At 40.3% G+C, this 19,887-nt stretch overlaps 1 protein-coding gene across 1 annotated transcript in view; it reads right to left on the bottom strand.

Annotated features, from left to right (window-relative positions):
- Positions 1-464: 464 nt before the first annotated feature.
- The window catches only part of LOC133543477 (chromatin assembly factor 1 subunit A-like), a 36,896-nt gene continuing 17,473 nt past the window's right edge, over positions 465-19,887 (bottom strand). The window contains exons 6-16 of the mRNA XM_061888067.1: positions 19,452-19,512; positions 17,700-17,768; positions 15,685-15,902; positions 15,439-15,607; positions 12,207-12,287; positions 10,517-10,618; positions 10,229-10,463; positions 10,008-10,161; positions 6,152-6,476; positions 4,745-4,817; positions 465-1,044 (exon numbers count right to left, since the gene is read on the bottom strand). Of these exons, the coding sequence (XP_061744051.1) occupies positions 932-1,044; positions 4,745-4,817; positions 6,152-6,476; positions 10,008-10,161; positions 10,229-10,463; positions 10,517-10,618; positions 12,207-12,287; positions 15,439-15,607; positions 15,685-15,902; positions 17,700-17,768; positions 19,452-19,512 (1,600 nt within the window). The 3' untranslated portion in view covers positions 465-931. The remainder of the gene's footprint in view (positions 1,045-4,744; positions 4,818-6,151; positions 6,477-10,007; positions 10,162-10,228; positions 10,464-10,516; positions 10,619-12,206; positions 12,288-15,438; positions 15,608-15,684; positions 15,903-17,699; positions 17,769-19,451; positions 19,513-19,887) is intronic.

Below are 19,887 nucleotides of genomic sequence, written 5' to 3'. Positions count from 1 at the left end.
CTGTAATAAGTACTTTAATACTGTAATAAATACTATAATAAAAATTTAATAAATACTAACAAATACTTAATCAATTTTGTAATGAATACTAACAAATTCTCTAATAAATATTGTAATATATAATTATAAAACTTTATTAACAGTAGATACATGTAATACATTATAAAACTTTATTAACAGTACAAAGATATAAGTTATTATACAACTTAATTAACACTACATAAATATAATAAGATATTAAAAAACTTTATTAACAGTAAATAGAAATAGAATAGAATAGAAAGCACCTTATTGATCCCTGGGGGATCAATAAGTTATTATAAAACTTTATAAGTTGTAACACAATGTTTAGTTTTGCTTTCATTGATCAAACACGCCAAGTTTTACCTGAAAGGTGCACTCAAAGCGTTTCTGGCCTCGTATTAGAAATGCTCATTCTTGTCTGGCAGACAAAAGAAAAAAAACATTTTCTTCCGATTTAATGAACTTTATCTTCAAGTATTCTTCCACAACAGAGACGATACATCTTATAAAACATCTGTTCACTGGCTCTACCTGTGCAGGTACACAACGAGCTTGTCCAGGGTGGGAAAGAATGCGTCTTATATACACAAATACAAGGAGGGGTGTGTGTGTGTACGTGTGGTTCACACATCTGTGCGTGTGGTCCGCACACACACACCTGTGCGTGTAGTTCGCACACACACACCTGTGCGTGTAGTTCGCACACACACTTGTGCGTGTAGTTCGCACACACACCTGTGCGTGTAGTTTGCGCACACACCTGTGCGTGTAGTTTGCGCACAGACTTGTGCGCGTGGTCCACACACACACCTGTGCGTGTGGTCAACACACCTGTGCGCGTCTTCAACAAACATGTGCGCGACTTCAACACACCTGTGACCTGGGAGCAGCACACTGCCAACAGTTCTTAGGCTGGGGCCAAAGTGGGAGCGGCGCTGGCCAGCGGCAGAGCGGCCATGTTGGAGGGTGTGACGTCCATCAGGTCTTCTCCTTCGGTGGACGACTTCTCTGTGACTGAACCTGAAGGCAAGGAGGAAGAGTCAGCTAAGTTATCTTCATCATCATTATTATTATCATTATTGCCATTATAATTATCATCAATATCATTATTATCATCATTATTACAGTACATGACTTTTAATGAATACACAATTGAAGTGATAAAGTAGTAAACACACTTTGTGTGATGTTTGCTCCTTTGAGCACAAAAGCCTTTTATTGACACTTATGGAACAGAATCAATAACACCTGTATATACCATCATATATACCAGTGGTCCCATCACTCGATTGGTACCGGGCCGCAAAAGAAATTTTTATTAAAAAAAAAATAATTTTTGTTAAATCAACATAAAAAACACAAGATACACTTAAAATGTGTGCACCAACCTTAAAAACTCCCTTTTACATGACAATAAAAAATAAATAAAAATAAAATCTCCCCCCCATATATATCGTTGTATATACCATCTTATATGTCAGTGGTTCTCAACCTTTTTTCAGTGATGTACCCCTTGTGGACATATTTTTAATTCAAGTACCCCCTAATCCAGGGGTCGGGAACCTTTTTTGCCGGGAGCCATGAAAGCCAAATATTTCAAAATGTATTTCCGTGAGAGCCATATAATAGTTTTTTAACACTGAATACAACTAAATTCATGCGTTTTTAAGTACATATAAGTATAATAGGTCTCTTATCCTTTTTAATAACATTGTTATTCTAAAGTTAACCAATAATAAATATCATACTTCTTACCATTAATGCGACATCTTGGACAGGTGTGATAAAAAACGGATGGTTGGATTAAAATGCATGAGAATGTTTTATAATTGGAACTTTATTCTTAACAATGTGATTACCAGTGGAATTATTAATTACTTATCGTGTTAAGCAATGGCAGCTAAGATTTATCTGAGAGCCAGATGCAGTCATCAAAAGAGCCACATCTGGCTCTAGAGCCATAGGTTCCCTACCCCTGCTCTAAACAGAGAAAAGCATTTTTGGTTGAAAAAAACAGATGAAGTAAAATACAGCACTAGGTCATCAATTTGTGATTTATTAAATTGTATAACAGTGCAAAATATTGCTCATTTGTAGTGGTCTTTCTTGAACTATTTGGAGAAAAAGATATAAAAATAACTAAAAACTTGTTGAAAAATAAACAAGTGATTCAATTATAAATAAAGATTTCCACACATAGAAGTAATCATCAACTCAAAGTGCCCTCTTTGGGGATTGTAATAGAGATCCATCTGGATTCATCAACTTCATTCTAAACATTTCTTTACCATCAATATTTATGGAACATGTCCACAAAAAATCTAGCTGTCAACACTGAATATTGCATTGTTTGCATTTCTTTTCACAGTTTATGAACTTACATTCACATTGTGTTGAAGTATTATTCAATAAATATAAAGGATTTTTGGATTGTTGCTATTTTTAGAATATTTTTAAAAAATCTCACGTACTCCTTGGCATACCTTCAAGTACCCCCAGGGGTAAGCGTACCCCCATTTGAGAACCACTGCTATATGCCCTCATATAGATCGTTGTATATACCATAATAGATTATCGTATATACCATCATATAGATCCTCATATATATTGTCGTATATATCATCGCATATACCATCATATATATATTGTTGTATATACCATCATATAGATCGTCGTATATACCATTATATATTATCGTGTATACATCATATATATCATCGTATATACTATCATATAGATTGGCGTTTATATCGTCGTATATACCATCATATATATAATCGTACATACCATCATATATATCGTACATACTATCATATATATCGTACATACCATGATATAGATCATCATTTATAGCGTCATATATAGCAACGTATACAGTATATCATCGTATATACCATCATATATAGAATCATACATATCATAATAATTTTATTATTATGTATCGCTATATCGTAATATCGCTGAAATTGGCTCCATTCTGTCCACTAAAGACGCTGAGATCATTATCCATGCGTTTGTTACGTCTCGCCTCGACTACTGTAACGTATTATTTTCGGGTCTCCCCATGTCTAGCATTAAAAGATTACAGTTGGTACAAAATGCGGCTGCTAGACTTTTGACAAGAACAAGAAAGTTTGATCACATTACGCCTGTACTGGCTCACCTGCACTGGCTTCCTGTGCACTTAAGATGTGACTTTAAGGTTTTACTACTTACGTATAAAATACTACACGGTCTAGCTCCATCCTATCTTGCCGATTGTATTGTACCATATGTCCCGGCAAGAAATCTGCGTTCAAAGGACTTCGGCTTATTAGTGATTCCCAAAGCCCAAAAAAAGTCTGCGGGCTATAGAGCATTTTCCGTTCGGGCTCCAGTACTCTGGAATGCCCTCCCGGTAACAGTTCGAGATGCCACCTCAGTAGAAGCATTTAAGTCTCACCTTAAAACTCATTTGTATACTCTAGCCTTTAAATAAACTCCCTTTTTAGACCAGTTGATCTGCCGTTTCTTTTCTTTTTCTTCTATGTCCCACTCTCCCTTGTGGAGGGGGTCCGGTCCGATCCGGTGGCCATGTACTGCTCGCCTGTGTATCGGCTGGGGACATCTCTGCGCTGCTGATCCGCCTCCGCTTGTGATGGTTTCCTGCTGGCTCCACTGTGAAAAGGACTCTCGCTGCTGTGTTGGATCCGCTTTGGACTGGACTCTCGCGACTGTGTTGGATCCATTGTGGATTGAACTCTCACAGTATCATGTTAGACCCGCTCGACATCCATTGCTTTCCTCCTCTCTAAGGTTCTCATAATCATCATTGTCACCGACGTCCCACTGGGTGTGAGTTTTCCTTGCCCTTATGTGGGCCTACCGAGGATGTCGTGGTGGTTGGTGCAGCCCTTTGAGACACTAGTGATTTAGGGCTATATAAGTAAACATTGATTGATTGATTGATAATATATATCATTGTGTATACCATCATATATGTCGTTGTATATACCATCCTATATATCAACGTATACAGTATATCGTCGTGTATACCATCATATATATCATCGTATATATCATTGTATGTATCATACCATCAATGACTGTGCAAATGTGAATGTTTTCTTCAGGAAGTTGTCATAAATCTCAACCAAATATACCATCATATATTAGCGTGTATACATCATATATATCATCGTATATACCATCATATAGATCGTCGTTTATATCGTCGTATATACCATCAAATATTATCGTATACACCATCATATAGATCGTCGTTTATATCGTCGTATATACCATCAAATATTATCGTATATACCATCATATATATCGTACATACCATGATATAGATCATCATTTATACCGTCATATATATCAACGTATACAGTATATCATCGTATATACCATCATATATAACATCATACATATCATAATATATATAATTGTGTATACCATCATATATATCGTCGTATATACCATCCTATATATCAATGTATACAGTATATCGTCGTAAATACAATCATATATATCATCGTATATATCATTGCATGTATCATACCATCAATGACTGCAAATGTGAATGTTTTCTTCAGGCAGTTGTCATAAATCTCAACCAAAATCGATCAAAAGCTTTAGCATCATCCAGATTCACCATTCATCACTGACTATCACTTTCATCCAGTCATCACTGAATATGACTCATTCATTCATCTTTTAATATGATTGACCAACTCACCGCTCTGCGTGGAGACGATGATGCAGTCGTCGTCATCTTCTGTGTCAGCTTGGAAACCGTCAGCCTCCTCCGCCTGAAGGGGGAGGAGCACGTCAGCAGGTGACGGCCATAGACGCAGAGGTCAAATGTGGCGTTGCCCCTTCGTGCTAGAGGTCAAATGTGGTGTCAACTGTTCATGCTGGAGGTCAAATGTGGTGTCAACTTTTAATGCTAGAGGTCAAATGTGGCGTCATGCTAGAGGTCAAATGTGGCGTTACCCGGTCATGCTAGAGGTCAAATGTGATGTTACCTGCTCATGCTCAAGGTCAAATCTGCTGTTACCTGTTCATGCTCAAGGCCAAATGTGGTGTTACCTGTTCATGCTAGAGGTCAAATGTGGCATCATGCTGGAGGTCAAAAGTGGCATCATGCTAAAGGTCAAATGTGGCGTTACTTGTTCATGCTCGAGGTCAAATGTGGCATCAGCTAGAGGTCAAATGTGGTGTTACTCGTTCATGCTCAAGGTCAAATGTGGCGTCATGCTCGAGGTCAAATGTGGCGTCATGCTAGAGGTCAAATGTGGCACCATGCTCGAGGTCAAATGTGGCATCATGTTCGAGGTCAAATGTGGCATCATGCTAGAGGTCAAATGTGGCATTACTTGTTCATTCTACAGGTCAAATGTGGCATCATGCTAGAAGTCAAATGTGGCATCATGCTGGAGGTCAAAAGTGGCATCATGCTAAAGGTCAAATGTGGCGTTACTCGTTCAAGCTAGAGGTCAAATGTGGCATCAGCTAGAGGTCAAATGTGGTGTTACTCGTTCATGCTCAAGGTCAAATGTGGCGTCATGCTCGAGGTCAAGTGTGGCATCATGCTCGAGGTCAAATGTGGCATTACTTGTTCATTCTACAGGTCAAATGTGGCGTCATGCTAGAGGTCAAATATGGCATTACTCATTCATTCTAGAGGTCAAATGTGGCGTGATGCTAGAGGTCAAATCTGTCTTGATGCTAGAGGTCAAATCTGTCTTGATGCTAGAGGTCAAATGTGGCATCATGCTAGATGTCAAATGTGGCAATTCTCATTCACTCTAGGGGTCAAATGTGGCATCATGCTAGAGGTCAAATGTGTCATCACGCTAGAGGTCAAATGTGGCGTCACGCTAGAGGTCAAATGTGGCGTCACGCTAGAGTTTAAATGTGGCGTCAAGCTAGAGGTCAAATGTGTCATCATGCTAGAGGTCAAATGTGGCGTCATGTTAGGGGTTAAATGTGTCATCACGCTAGAGGTCAAATGTGGCGTCATGTTAGGGGTTAAATGTGTCATCACGCTAGAGGTCAAATGTGTCATCGCTCTAGAGGTCAAATGTGGCGTCATGTTAGAGGTCAAATGTGTCATCACGCTAGAGGTCAAATGTGGCGTTACCCGTTCATGCTCGCCGCAGCGCTTCATGAATTTGGTGATGGACATGCTGCCGGCGCTCTTCCTCTTGTTGGAGGCGGCCCAGGAGGCGGAGGAGGTCTGGGGCGTGCTGGGGGAGTTCCCCCGGGAGCCGGTGGCCACCTGATTCTCTTCCCGGGAGGACTCGTCTCGAGCGCGGCAGGTGAGGTAGGACCAGTGGCACGGCACAGGCAGAGTGTCCAGGGAGTAGTGTGTCAGCACGTCAGCGTGCACGTACCAGCAGCAGCGTCTGTAGGTGGAGCGCTTCTCGTACACCGCGTTGTTCTTGATCAGACGCTTCACCTGGATCCTGCAACACACAACATTCGCACACCTTATCAACATCAACAAACATTATCTTCAGCAACAAACATTTTCATCACGCATTATCTTCAGCACCAAATATCTTCAGCAACAAACAATATCGTCAAGCATTATCGCTAACAACAAATATCTTCATCAACAAACATTATCTTCGGCAACAAACATTATCGTCCATCATTATCGCCAGCAACAAATATTATCTTCATCAACAATCATTATCTTCAGCAACAAACATTATCATCACGCATTATCTTCAGCACCAAATATCTTTAGCAACAAACAATATCGTCAAGCGTTATCGCTAACAACAAATATTATCTTCATCAACAAACATTATCTTCAGCAACAAACATTATCGTCCATCATTATCGCCAGCAACAAATATCTTCATCAACAAACATTATCTTCAGCAACAAACAGTATCGTCAAGCATTATCTCCAGCAACAAATATCTTCAGCAACAGTATCGTCAAACATTATCGCCAGCAACAAACATTATCGTCAAGCATTATCGCCAGCAACAAATATCTTCAGCATCAAACATTATCATCAAGCATTATCTCCAGCAACAAACAGTATCGTCAAACATTATCGCCAGCAGCAAACATTATCGTCAAGCATTATCGCCAGCAACAAATATTATCTTCAGCAACAAACATTATCGTCAAGCATTAACTTCAGCAACAAACAGTATCGTCAAACATTGTCGTCAGCAACAAACATTATTCAAGCATTACCGCCAGCAACAAACATTATCATCAAACATTATTGCAGCAACAAACATTATCGTCAGGCATTGTTGACAGCAAAAACATTGTCAAGCATTATCGCCAGCAGCAAACATCAACGTCAGCAACAAACAGTATTGTCAGCAACAAACATTATCGCCAGGAACAAACATTATTGCCAGCAATAAACATTGTCGCCAGCAACAAACATTATCGCCAGCAACAAACATTGTCACCAGCAACAAACATTGTCGCCAGCAACAAACGTTATTGTCAAGCATTATCGCCAGCAGCAAAAATCATCAGCAACAAAAATTATCATCAAACATTATTGCAGCAACAAACATTATCGTCAGGCATTGTTGACAGCAAAAACATTGTCAGGCATTATCGTCAGCAACAAACATTATCGTTAAACATTGTTGACAGCAAAACCATTGTCAAGCATTATCATCAGCAACAAACATTATTTCCAGCAACAAACATTATCGCCAGCCACAAACATTATAGTCAAGCAATAAACATTATCCTCAGCAACAAACTGCTGTCAATAATGCTGTAAGCATTATTGACAGCAAAAAACATTTTCGAGCATTATCAACAGCAACAAGCATTATCGATAGCAACAAACATTATCGTCAAGCATTATTGATAGCAACAAACATTATCTTTAGTAACAAACAGTCAAACATTATCCTCAACAACAAACATTATCACCAGCAACAAACATTATCGCCAGCAAGAAACATTATCGTCAAGCATTATCGACAGCAAAAACAAAATTTTCAAGCATTATCAACAGCAACAACCAGCAACAAACATTATCGTCAAGCATTATTGATAGCAACAAACATTATGGTCAAACATTATCGCCAGGAACAAATATTATCTTCAGCAACAAACTTTATTGTCATACATTATCGTCAGCAACAAACATTATCGTTAAACATTGTTGACAGCAAAAACATTGTCAAGTATTATTATCAGCAACAAACATTATCGCCAGCAACAAACATTATTGCCAGCCACAAACATTATCGTCAAGCAATAAACATTATCCTCAGCAACAAACATTATCGTCAAGCATTATTGACAGCAAAAAACATTTTCAAGCATTATCAACAGCAACAAGCATTATCGATAGCAACAAACATTATCTTTAGTAACAAACATTATAATCAAACATTATCCTCAACAACAAACATTTTCACCAGCAACAAACATTATTGTCAAGCATTATCGACAGCAAAAACAACATTTTCAAGCATTATCAACAGCAACAAACATTATCGTCCAGCATTATTGATAGCAACAAACATTATCTTTAGTAACAAACATTATGGTCAAACATTATCACCAGCAACAAATATTATCTTCAGCAACAAACATTATTGTCATACATTATCTTCAGCAACAAACATTATCGCCAGCAACAAGTATTATTTCCAGCTACAAACATTATCGCCAACAATTAACACCTATACTATGTCTTGTGGATCTAGACTGCAAATTCTGAAAATCCAATCCCGTGTTAAAAAACATTCTACACAACGCAGACTGTGCAATAACACGCATTGTACACAACGCAGACTGTGCAATAACACGCATTGTACACAACCCAGACTGTGTTTTGACACACTTTCTACACAAACCGGACTGTGTGTTGACAGACGTTCTACACAAACCGGACTGTGTTGAAACACGTTCTACACAACCCAGACTGTTGACACACAATCTACACAACCCAGATTGTATGTTCAATAGATCCCCATCATATCAGTTCCTAAATGTGATCGAAAGGATTTAAGGTGCACTACACAAAATAAACGTAATGTTATTAATATCAGTGATATTACAGTGATATACAGATTCCATTAAGAAAAAAATCCTCAAAACAGCCCACTACCTTTAAGATGGACTTTTTAAACATCAGATCATTGTCTCCCAAAACCTTTATAGTTAATGAAGTCATTAGAGACAACAATCTTAACCTCATTGATCTCAGTGAAACTTGACTAAAACCATGATTTTTTCCCCCCTAACTATGTGAGTGCACATGTTGCCCGTCCCCTTAAAAGGGGTTAAGGGGTCGCACCAAAAAGATGATCGCAAAGCCAAGTCCGGTTGTGGGAATATTTGGGCTTCAATCAAAAAGATCAACATTAACTATCACTGACTGGTGATTGGATGAGCACCAGGTACGGCAGGGTGAGAGACGCTGGGTGTGCGGATGGAAAGAACACTGTGGAACAATATGTTTTAGTCATCCATTTTCTACCGCTTATCCCTTACGAGGTCACGGGGGATGCTGGAGCCTACCTCAGCTATAATCGAGCGGAAGGCGGTGTACACCCTGAACAGGTCGCCACCTCATCACAGGGCCAACACAGACAGTCAACATTCACACTCACATTCACACACTAGGGATCATTTAGTGTTGCCAATCAACCTATCCCCAGGTGCATGTTTTTTTTGGGAGGAAGTGCCCGTAGGGAACCCACGCAGTCACGGGGAGAACATGCAAACCCCACACAGGATCAAACACAGGACCTTCGTATTGTGAGGCAGACGGAATAACCCCTCTGTCACCTTAAGTGATTATTGATCATCGATCCCACAACAGGAAAACGTTACAACATTTCAAACGCTTACAAAACATTACACATATTGTAGCATTTCCTTAATGCAAATATCAAGTATTATGGTCTCACATGGTGAATGTGTCGATTTTCCCAATATTGTGCAGTCCTCGGACATTTAACAGAGTATCATTAAAGACTTGGTTTTACCGAGTGGGAACTTCCGCGGAGTTCTCTGGACTGGACAGTTCTGTGGACAACATGGAGGACGAAGTCTGCTGGCGAAAAAACTCTTGAAACTCGTCGATGATGACTTTACTGCTGTTCGGGTTTCCGTGTAGCAGCGGCAGCAGCTGACCGAGCACTGAACACAAGTTGACACATTCACTTCTCTTGCACGTTAGAATGATGTAGAACCAAAGAATTCATACATTTCTGCCTTTGATCCTCTGAGCTGGGGCTGGCGTCCGCCTTGACTAAAGGTTGGATGAGGCAGACGGCGTAGGACTGGAGGATGTCAGAGAAGGGCGAGTCTCCGCCTTCCCAGACGCAGCCCCTCACGACGGGCTGCAACACCCTCATCTTGTTCTTGGCGGACATCAGCTCATCCCACTCCCTCGCTTTCACTTTCTGTTGCAGTTTCTGCTTTTCCAGGTCGCCGCCCTCCTGCGGAGCAGAAAGTTAGGACGAGAGGAAGAAAGCAGCAGATACCACCATACCTCTTCCTCCAGCGCCCCTTCGCCGTCCGAGAGGTAGCCGTGAGGAACCAAGAAGCCGTCGTCCTCGTCCTCATCCTCCTCACCTCCTTCCTCCTCGTCCTCCTGAAAGAGGTCATACCTTTACGTCAGGAGTCTCAAACTCAATTTACCTGGGGGCCCCTTGATGCAGAGTCTGGGTGAGGCTGGGCCGCAAGAAAGGATTTCTTAAAAAATCTATTTTTAAATGTCTTTATTTTTATTTTCAACACAAAATAAAATCAAAATATAAATGAACAAAATGAGAATTGTGCACCGCAACTTTCTCTTTGCAAATAAGACACGTCGGGGTGCCCCTGTGCTCAACAAAGAAATATTGCATCTCCTACTTTTCCTGGAATTGTCCTTGTTCATAACTAACCTTTCTTTTCACTGCAGGCTTTGAAAAAGACATGTTTGGGGTTGTGGAATATATTTGTATTTAGCCGGCGCACAAAGAACAATGTTATTTCCGCAATATCTGTCATTCCGCTTTTCCTCCCTACAGCTATACGGCGGTCGGTGGAAAGTACCGGAATAGTGAGCGCAAAAAAGTGACGCCTCCCGGAGCGTTATCCGGCGGCATATAAAAATACATGTAGTGTTCATCGTGAGGCAATGCAAATTAAACAATAATAATAATTAAAAAAAAATAACGCTTTGAATCGGTCCAGGTTATCGGGGACTGTTATTACTGACGGACAGGTGTCGCGGTGTGACTGCAGACAGGCACGTGAGAAAACCCTCGTTTCCATGGCAACGTTTCTGCCGCTTTCACTCATTTGCCGCTTTTCCACTAACGCTGGTGTAGGCAACCCAGAACGTTGAAAGAGTCATTTTGGACCCAAATAACAAAAATTGTCTCTGTTTGGACCCAACGGGATGGGGGTTGGGGGAGCTCGCCGTGGAGTTTAGTTACGATAGCACAATTAGCCCCAAACGAGCTAACATCACGACTAAGGTGTTACACGTCCTATTCGACCAGCGACTCTGTTGGAGAATCAGCGCTAGGGTCCAGTGCACCACAGTTTTGTATTGTCGCCCAGTCTTTGGGTGGAGTGCTTCGGAAGCTACCGGACTGCTCGTCTCCCCAGACTGGACTGTTTACAGCGCCGCCGGGTGATTTGATTTGATTAGATTTTTATTATGGATCCCCATTAGTGGGTTGCCACAACAACCCACTAGTCTTCCTGGGGTCCACAACTCAATACAATTACAAGTAAAAGCATATAATTATAACGACACAATACAGACAAAACATAAAAAAAAAAAGCATCAATAAGAAAACAGGGGAGGGAGCAAGCGAGAGAGAAAGACAGAGAGAGAGAAATAGAGAGAGAGAAGAGAGAGAGAAAGAGAGCGTAGGCGGGCGAGCGAGGGAGGGAGGAAGAGCGCGTGCGGGTCTCGTGGAAAAGCGGCAAAACGTTTCTCTGCTCGCATCACGCAAGTGACGTCAATGTTCGGCCCTCGAGAGCCACATACCACACCGTGATTGGTGGTTTCCTTCAGCTTCGCACAAAACGCCGTCAAGCGCCATTCATACAAAACTTGCGGGCCGCACTAACATTAAACTTTCATATTAAGGTGGGGAGTGCAAAATAACGTCTCGCAGGCCGCGTGTCTGAGAACCCTGATTTAAGTGTATTGATCTCCACATCCTGATCAATGAACTCACCCCTTCACTGTGTGACAGGGACTCTCCAGGCTCCTCTTCCTCCCATTCTTCATCGCTGTCCACCTCATAGTCCAACAGGTCCTGACAGTCAAAAATGCTTTTTGTCACAAAAGCCATTGAAAACTCAATAAAAGTGGAATTAACACATTTCAAATTGATCTTTTGTAATTACAGAATGAAAGTGTATCATTTTATTTGTGTGTGTGTTCTTGTATTTCTAACCTTCTTGAGACATCAACAAGGAAATGTACCTTCAGTATGAGGGGGTGTGAATAAGTTAGGACCGAAATCATGGTCCCAATACGGAAAACCGTTGCATCTGATAGAGAATGTCTCATTTGGACCCATCTATCTAATTAGGGTGGTCCCAAAAAGGAGGGATTTTAAAAGTTTTAAAAGTGCTCTCCCTCTGGTCAACGTATAAAATTGAAATGTGCCCCTTTTGGCCAAAATGTATTAAAAAAAAACAAAAAACTATGTAAATAAGGACATACTGTAAAAAACAAAGTAAACAATGAAGATTAAAAAAAAATTACAAACAAAAAATAAATAATACATTTAAATTAACTACAAGCAGACTTTTTCTCACAATGTGTCGAATTTTGTCTGATAAAATTAGGAACAATTTCTCATATTCTTTTTTTCTGTAATATTGCAATATTTTCTTGTAAAATTATTACTTTTTAATGTAAAATTATAACTTTTTAATGCAAAATAGTGATATTTGTCACCTGAAATTACTTTTTAATGTACAGTTATTACTTTTTAATGCAAAATAGTGATATTTGTCACCTGAAATTCTGACTTTTATCACTATATTGCCAATTGTTTTGTTGCTCTTGTAAAATAGTGAAATTTTTTGAGTAAAATGATCACTTTTGTCATAATTTTGCCAAGTAAAATTACAATTATTATTATAATATTGCCAAAATGTTAAGTTTTCTTATAAAATCGAGACTTTTGTCGGGTAAAATTACGACTCTTTCCATAAAATTTACAACACTTAAGCTTTTCTTGTAAAATTGCGACTTTTATTGAGTAAAATTCCAACTTTTATCATAACATTGTTCAATATTTCTTGTAAAATTTTGACCTGTGTTGAGTAAAACTACGACTTTTATTATAATACTAGAGGTAGGAATTTTTCGGGGTACTCGAGAAGGTGTGTGTGTGTGTGTGTGTGTGTGTGTGTGTGTGTGTGTGTGTGTGTGTGTGTGTGTGTGTTCCAATACAGAATTTGTGCCTGGCTGCCAATATTTATTTAAAAATATTCAATATTTTTAAAATATTTAGGCCCTTAAATTTTTTTATTTTGTACGGGTCTCACAATGACCTAGATGAGTAGGTGGTCTACTGTACTCCCACTAGACCAGGGTTTTTGAAGCACCTAGGACAAGTGTTAAACTGGGAGCCAACTGGATCACACGGAGAACCTCTGCAAAAAAGGACTCTTCTTCCTGAAGTAGGCTTCAAGTTCTGGTCCTAGTGGACATCCCTGACCTGAAATAAACGTGTAGTTGTGCACTCGTGGGCCGCAGGAGCTCATATATCAGCAGCTGAAGGTAGAACCTGACATTTGTCCCAAATACAGCTTCCAACCACGTGGTCAACAAGCAGACTAGTATAGAGCAGCTCTTTCAAACTTGAAGGCCGTCATGCCTCATCTCTAATGTATGGTATGGTTAATTGACCTAACCAGTATCTGTCCAGATCTAGCTCCACTGCCCCAGTCTACCAACTGACTTAGTATTATTGTTCTAGTCACTGACTTCATATCATTGTAGGCAGAAACATCTTTCTGTCTTGCCTCTGGTGAGGGCGGTCGCATTTTTTTCGCTCCCTTTTTCCCCCTGCTTACTCTCTTTGTTTTGTCTTGTCTACACTTTTTTGAAGCCTCTTTCTTTGCGCTGTCCCCCCAAATCTAAACATCAGACATGGAAATGATGACGCTGCAACAACAGGAGCAGGCTGTTCGGAAAACATCCCCCGAGAACTCCTAAATGATGGACGTTTTTGACCTCCCTCCCTCTCTCCTCAACGACACCTGGAGTCGAACTTTTGCTTGCATGCAGAACGGCCCCAGGCCTATGGACACTACATCTACACACCCAAGACAATGGGCATACACACACACACACACACACACACACACACACACACACACACACACAGCCTCCCCGAGCCTTCACCACCGCTTGATTCGGGGTGATGGACTGTTGGCAGCGCTTTATAGCAGCAGTCGACCTCCAGGGCCCCAACTCCCCCTCCCTCTGTTGCGAGTTTTGTGATCATATGTAACATGTTTATGTGTACATGGCATAGGTTGATTGGCAACACTAAATTGGCCCTAGCGTGTGAATGTGAGTGTGAATGTTGTCTGTCTATCTGTGTTGGCCCTGCGATGACGGGGCGACTTGTCCAGGGTGTACCCCGCCTTCCGCCCGATTGTAGCTGAGATAGGCGCCGGCGCCCCCCGCGTCCCCGAAAGGGAATAAGCGGTAGAAAATGGATGGATGGATGGCATGGAGGTTTTTTCCCCACTCAAGACCACGCCCCCTTAGGAGCCCAGTCTAGATTGTATTTTTTTACTCATCTTCTTACCCATCTTTTACGGGGCGCCTTATGGCAACCCATCAGCGTTCCTGTTCTGTAACCCTGTACACTGTTTGTTTGTCTAATCTTGAACGGGTTTGTGCTGAAAACATAGTTTTGTTGTACTTGTGCAATGACAATAAAGTCCTATCCTAAATATATTTGAACATTCTCGACCATCTTTGAGCAGCAAACGCTGGGCTCTGAGGTCAAAAAGCTTACTATTCGCTGCACTAGATCGTTCCTTCCATGATGGACTTGGGTTCGACTCCCCCATCTCTGGCGTGCGTTCACACTGACCATCCGTGTTACAGCCCATTTTCTTGTCCAATTATTTCTATTCTGATGTTCAACAGCAATTTCTTTGCTGTTGTGGATTATTTCCAGGCTCTTTTGAGTCGAGGTGATCATTTTGAGCAAGGCTGTCATTAATTGAAGGGGACCTTGATGATTTGGATCTACATTAAAAACACTTTAATGTGTTTTCTTTACATTTACTGTTTTCCATGGTTATGTTGACACTTAAGAAATAAAAATATTCATATTTGTTTCTCCTATTTTTCTATAGGTTATAAAATATAAATAATTCTAGATATTGATCCATAAAAAAAATGTTTTCAGCCATATCGCCCAGCCCTACCTTGTCCTGCCTGAAGGGGCAGCGCGCTGTGATGTGACAACTCTTTTTCCTCCAAGTGCCCCAGTAAGCTGGTCGGTGGTTCTGATGAAACAGCAGCAGCTTCATGGGTCCATATTGTTGACGGTCAGGCACGTCGTCTCCTTTGGGCCCATCTACGGCTATGCAGTCCCTGAAGAAGAAAGCATGGATGTTAATAATAATGCTGATACACTTTCCGCTTTAACCAGAAGCAGTAGTTTGTCTCACCCAACAGGGTTGGGAAATCTGGCTCTGGTAGGACCTGACCGGCGAGGCTTCTGGTTGATCCAGTCCCTCAGTGAGCGGGGGCTGTCAGTGGGGTGCGACAAGTAGCGGTCCAGCTCCTCCAGGGCTGACTCCTCGCACTCAACCCGGCACAGCGGCGCCATGTACATGTTTTCTTTGATCTCGAAGGGAGCAAATTTCCCACAGGCAGCGGCCAGAGTCTGACACACAAGTCCAATTAGTAGGTACTCTAAGAATGATGTCACATTAATTCTTATAGACACACCTGAGTGTTACAGAGTCTGACACACAAGTCCAATTAGTAGGTTTTCTAAGAATGATGTCATAATTATTCTTACAGAAACACCTGAGTGTTACAGAGTCTGACACACAAGTCCAATTAGTAGGTCTTCTAAGAATGATGTCATAATTATTCTTACAGACACACCTGAGTGTTACATAATCTGACACACAAGTCCAATTAGTAGGTCTTCTAAGAATGATGTCATAATTATTCTTACAGACACACCTGAGTGTTACATAATCTGACACACAAGTCCAATTTGTAGGTCTTCTAAGAATTATGTCAATTATTCTTACAGACACACCTGAGTGTTACATAATCTGACACACAAGTCCAATTAGTAGGTATTCGAAGAATGATGTCATGTTTATTCTTATAGACACACCTGAGTGTTACAGAGTCTGACACACAAGTCCAATTAGTAGGTCTTCTAAGATTGATGTCATCGTTATTCTTATTGACACACCTGTGTGTTACATAATCTGATACACAAGTCGAATTTGTAGGTCTTCTAAGAATGATGTCATGTTTATTCTTATAGACACACCTGAGTGTTACAGAGTCTGACACACAGGTCTAATTAGTAGGTCTTCTAAGAATGATGTCATCATTTTTCTTACAGACACACCTGAGTGTTACAGTCTGACACACAAGTCCAATTAGTAGGTATTCGAAGAATGATGTCATGTTTATTCTTATAGACACACCTGAGTGTTACAGAGTCTGACACACAAGTCCAATTAGTAGGTATTCGAAGAATGATGTCATCGTTATTCTTATTGACACACCTGTGTGTTACATAATCTGATACACAAGTCGAATTTGTAGGTCTTCTAAGAATTATGTCAAAATTGTTCTTATAGACACACCTAAGTGTCACAGAGTCTGACACACAAGTCCAATTAGTAGGTCTTCTAAGAATGATGTCATTTTAATTCTTACAGACACACCTGAGTGTTACATAATCTGACACACAAGTCCAATTTGTAGGTCTTCTAAGAATTATGTTATAATTATTCTTAGAAACACCTAAGTGTTACAGAGTCTGACACACAAGTCCGATTAGTAGGTATTCGAAGAATGATGTCATGTTTATTCTTATAGACACACCTGAGTGTTACAGAGTCTGACACACAGGTCTAATTAGTAGGTTTTCTAAGAATGTCATAATTTTTTTTACAGACACACCTGAGTGTTACAGAGTCTGACACACAAGTCCAATTAGTAGGTCTTCTAAGATTGATGTAATCTTTATTCTTATTGACACACCTGAGTGTTACATAATCTGATACACAAGTCCAATTAGTAGGTCTTCTAAGAATGATGTCATAATTATTCTTATAGACACACCTGAGTGTTACATAATCTGATACACAAGTCCAATTTGTAGGTCTTCTAAGAATTATGTCATAATTGTTCTTATAGACACACCTAAGTGTTACAGAGTCTGACACACAAGTCCAATTAGTAGGTCTTCTAAGAATGTCATGATTATCCTTATAGACACACAAGTCTAAATTGTAGGTTTTCTCAGAAAGATGTCATGTTTAGTCATACACACACCAGAGTGTTACAGAGTCCGACACACAAGTCCAATTAGTAAGTCTTCTAAGAATAATGTCATGTTTATTCTTATAGACACACCTGAGTGTTACAGAGTCTGAAGTTGGATTCAAAGAGAGAAATGAGTGTGCAGAGACTGAGCTCAACTCACCTTTGGAGCTTGCTGGATTTTAGATTTCTGCAAAAATCTGGTGATCTCCGCTTTTTCAGCTTTGATCCGCTAGGAGACAAAGGCCACATGAATAGAGGTTACAGCGTGGTGTGTGTAGATGTTACTAATATTATTGCTTCATCAGGTGTAGATAGATAGATAGTACTTTACTGATTCCTTCAGGAGAGTTCCCTCAGGAAAATAAAAACAAAAAGTAGTCTGCAGGACAGAGACAGAAGTACACGCGGAAATGCTCGGAAACATGACCTGATGCTCATCCACACAACGACCCACTTTTCAATTGCTTGTTTTAACTTAGCATATTTTTCAGACAATAGGGCGCCCGGATTAAAGCGCATCATCGAAGGAGCCATATTATAATTTTAGTTTTCTACATTTAAACACTTCCTTGTGGTCTACATAACATGTCAAGGTAGTTCTTTGGTCAAAATGTTGCATAGATGATGTTTTACAGAACATCTTCAGGATGCTTTCTGACCGTCTCTTTGGGATGCGGCGTTTTGTGGGCTCTCTTATTTACATGCCTCCACTTCGACAGCGTCTTCGCCCCGTCATCTTTGTTGTATCGCTAGTTTTTAGTACTTCCATAGCGAGTCTACTGACAGATATACGTTAGAAGTGTACGCTGCTTTTTATTAGAAACGGCAACAGCGGAGGATGAATGCCCCATAACAAGAGCATAGAGAAAAAGGAGAACCTCATTGACTAAGGCGCAGACTACAATGGCGGACGCACGCACATTTTCGGAATATCCCAAATAGTCATCAGCAGGTACCAATCGATAAAAAAATGTTGTTTGTGTTGTTGTGAACGACATCATGGGTGTACCATCAGTGTACAAACAATCATACACACACAACACATCTTATCTTTTGTGTTGGTGTGAACAAAATCATGGATGCTACATCAATGCACAAACAATCCTACACACACACACAACACATCCCATGTGTTGTGTTGTTGTGAATGACATCATGAATGTAACATCAACGTACAAACTATCATACACACAACACATCTCATCTGTTGTGATTGACATTGATGTAACATCAATGTACAAACAATCATACACACAACACACGTCATCTGTGGTGCCGTTGAACGACGACGGATGTAACATCAATGTACAAACAATAATACGCACATGACACAAGTCATCTGTTGTGTTGTTGTGAACGAAATCATGGATGTAACATTAATGTACAAAAAATCATACACACACACGACATGTCATCTGTTGTGTTGGTGTGAACGTAACATCTATGTACAAACAATCATACACACACAACACATGTCATCTGTTGTGTTGTTGTGAACAACATCATTACTGTAACATCAATGTACAAACACTCATACACACACAACACTTGTCATCTGTTGTGTTGTTGTGAACGACATCATGGATGTAACATCAATGTACAAACAATCATACACACACAACAAATCTCATCTCTTGTGTTGTTGTGAACATCGTGGATGTAACATCAAGGTACAAAATCATACACACACACAACACGCCTCATCTGCTTGTGTTAACGTGATAATTGTGATTATTTAACGAGCGTAATGTTGAAAGCAGGTGTACGTTGGAGTCTGAAGGTGCAATCAGAATAAACTAAAAATGGTGCAATTGCTATGATCAGGTGACTTTTTTTAGGAAGACATTGTGAATCCAACATTCACAAGTAAATCCAGCATTCACAAGGAACTAATGTGCAGTCATGAACTCACCTCTTTCGCTTCTTTCATGCGCTTCTCTTCCTCTTTCTTTCGCTTTTCCTCCAGCTTGGCCCTGGGAAAGGTGACATTTAGTTTGGCTAAGGTGACATTCAGTGTGGCTAAGGTGACATTTAGTGTGGTGACATTTAGTGTGGCGAAGGGGACTTTTAGTGTGGTGACATTTAGTGTGGTGACATTTAGTGTGGCGAAGGGGACTTTTAGTGTGGTGACATTTAGTGTGGCGAAGGGGGCATTTGGTTTGGCGAAAGTCAAATCAAATTATTTTTACAAGTGACATTTAGTGTGGCATAGGTAACATTTAGTTTTGGCGAAGGTGACGTTCGGTGTGGCGAAGGTGACATTCGGTGTGGCGAAGGTGACATTCGGTGTGGTGAAGGTGACATTTGGTGTGATGACATTTAGTGTGGTGACATTTAGTGTGGCGAAG

This window comes from Nerophis ophidion, linkage group LG26 (assembly GCF_033978795.1).
Source record: "Nerophis ophidion isolate RoL-2023_Sa linkage group LG26, RoL_Noph_v1.0, whole genome shotgun sequence".
Classification (NCBI taxonomy): domain Eukaryota; kingdom Metazoa; phylum Chordata; class Actinopteri; order Syngnathiformes; family Syngnathidae; genus Nerophis; species Nerophis ophidion.
This window is presented reverse-complemented; position numbering and strand designations above follow the sequence as displayed.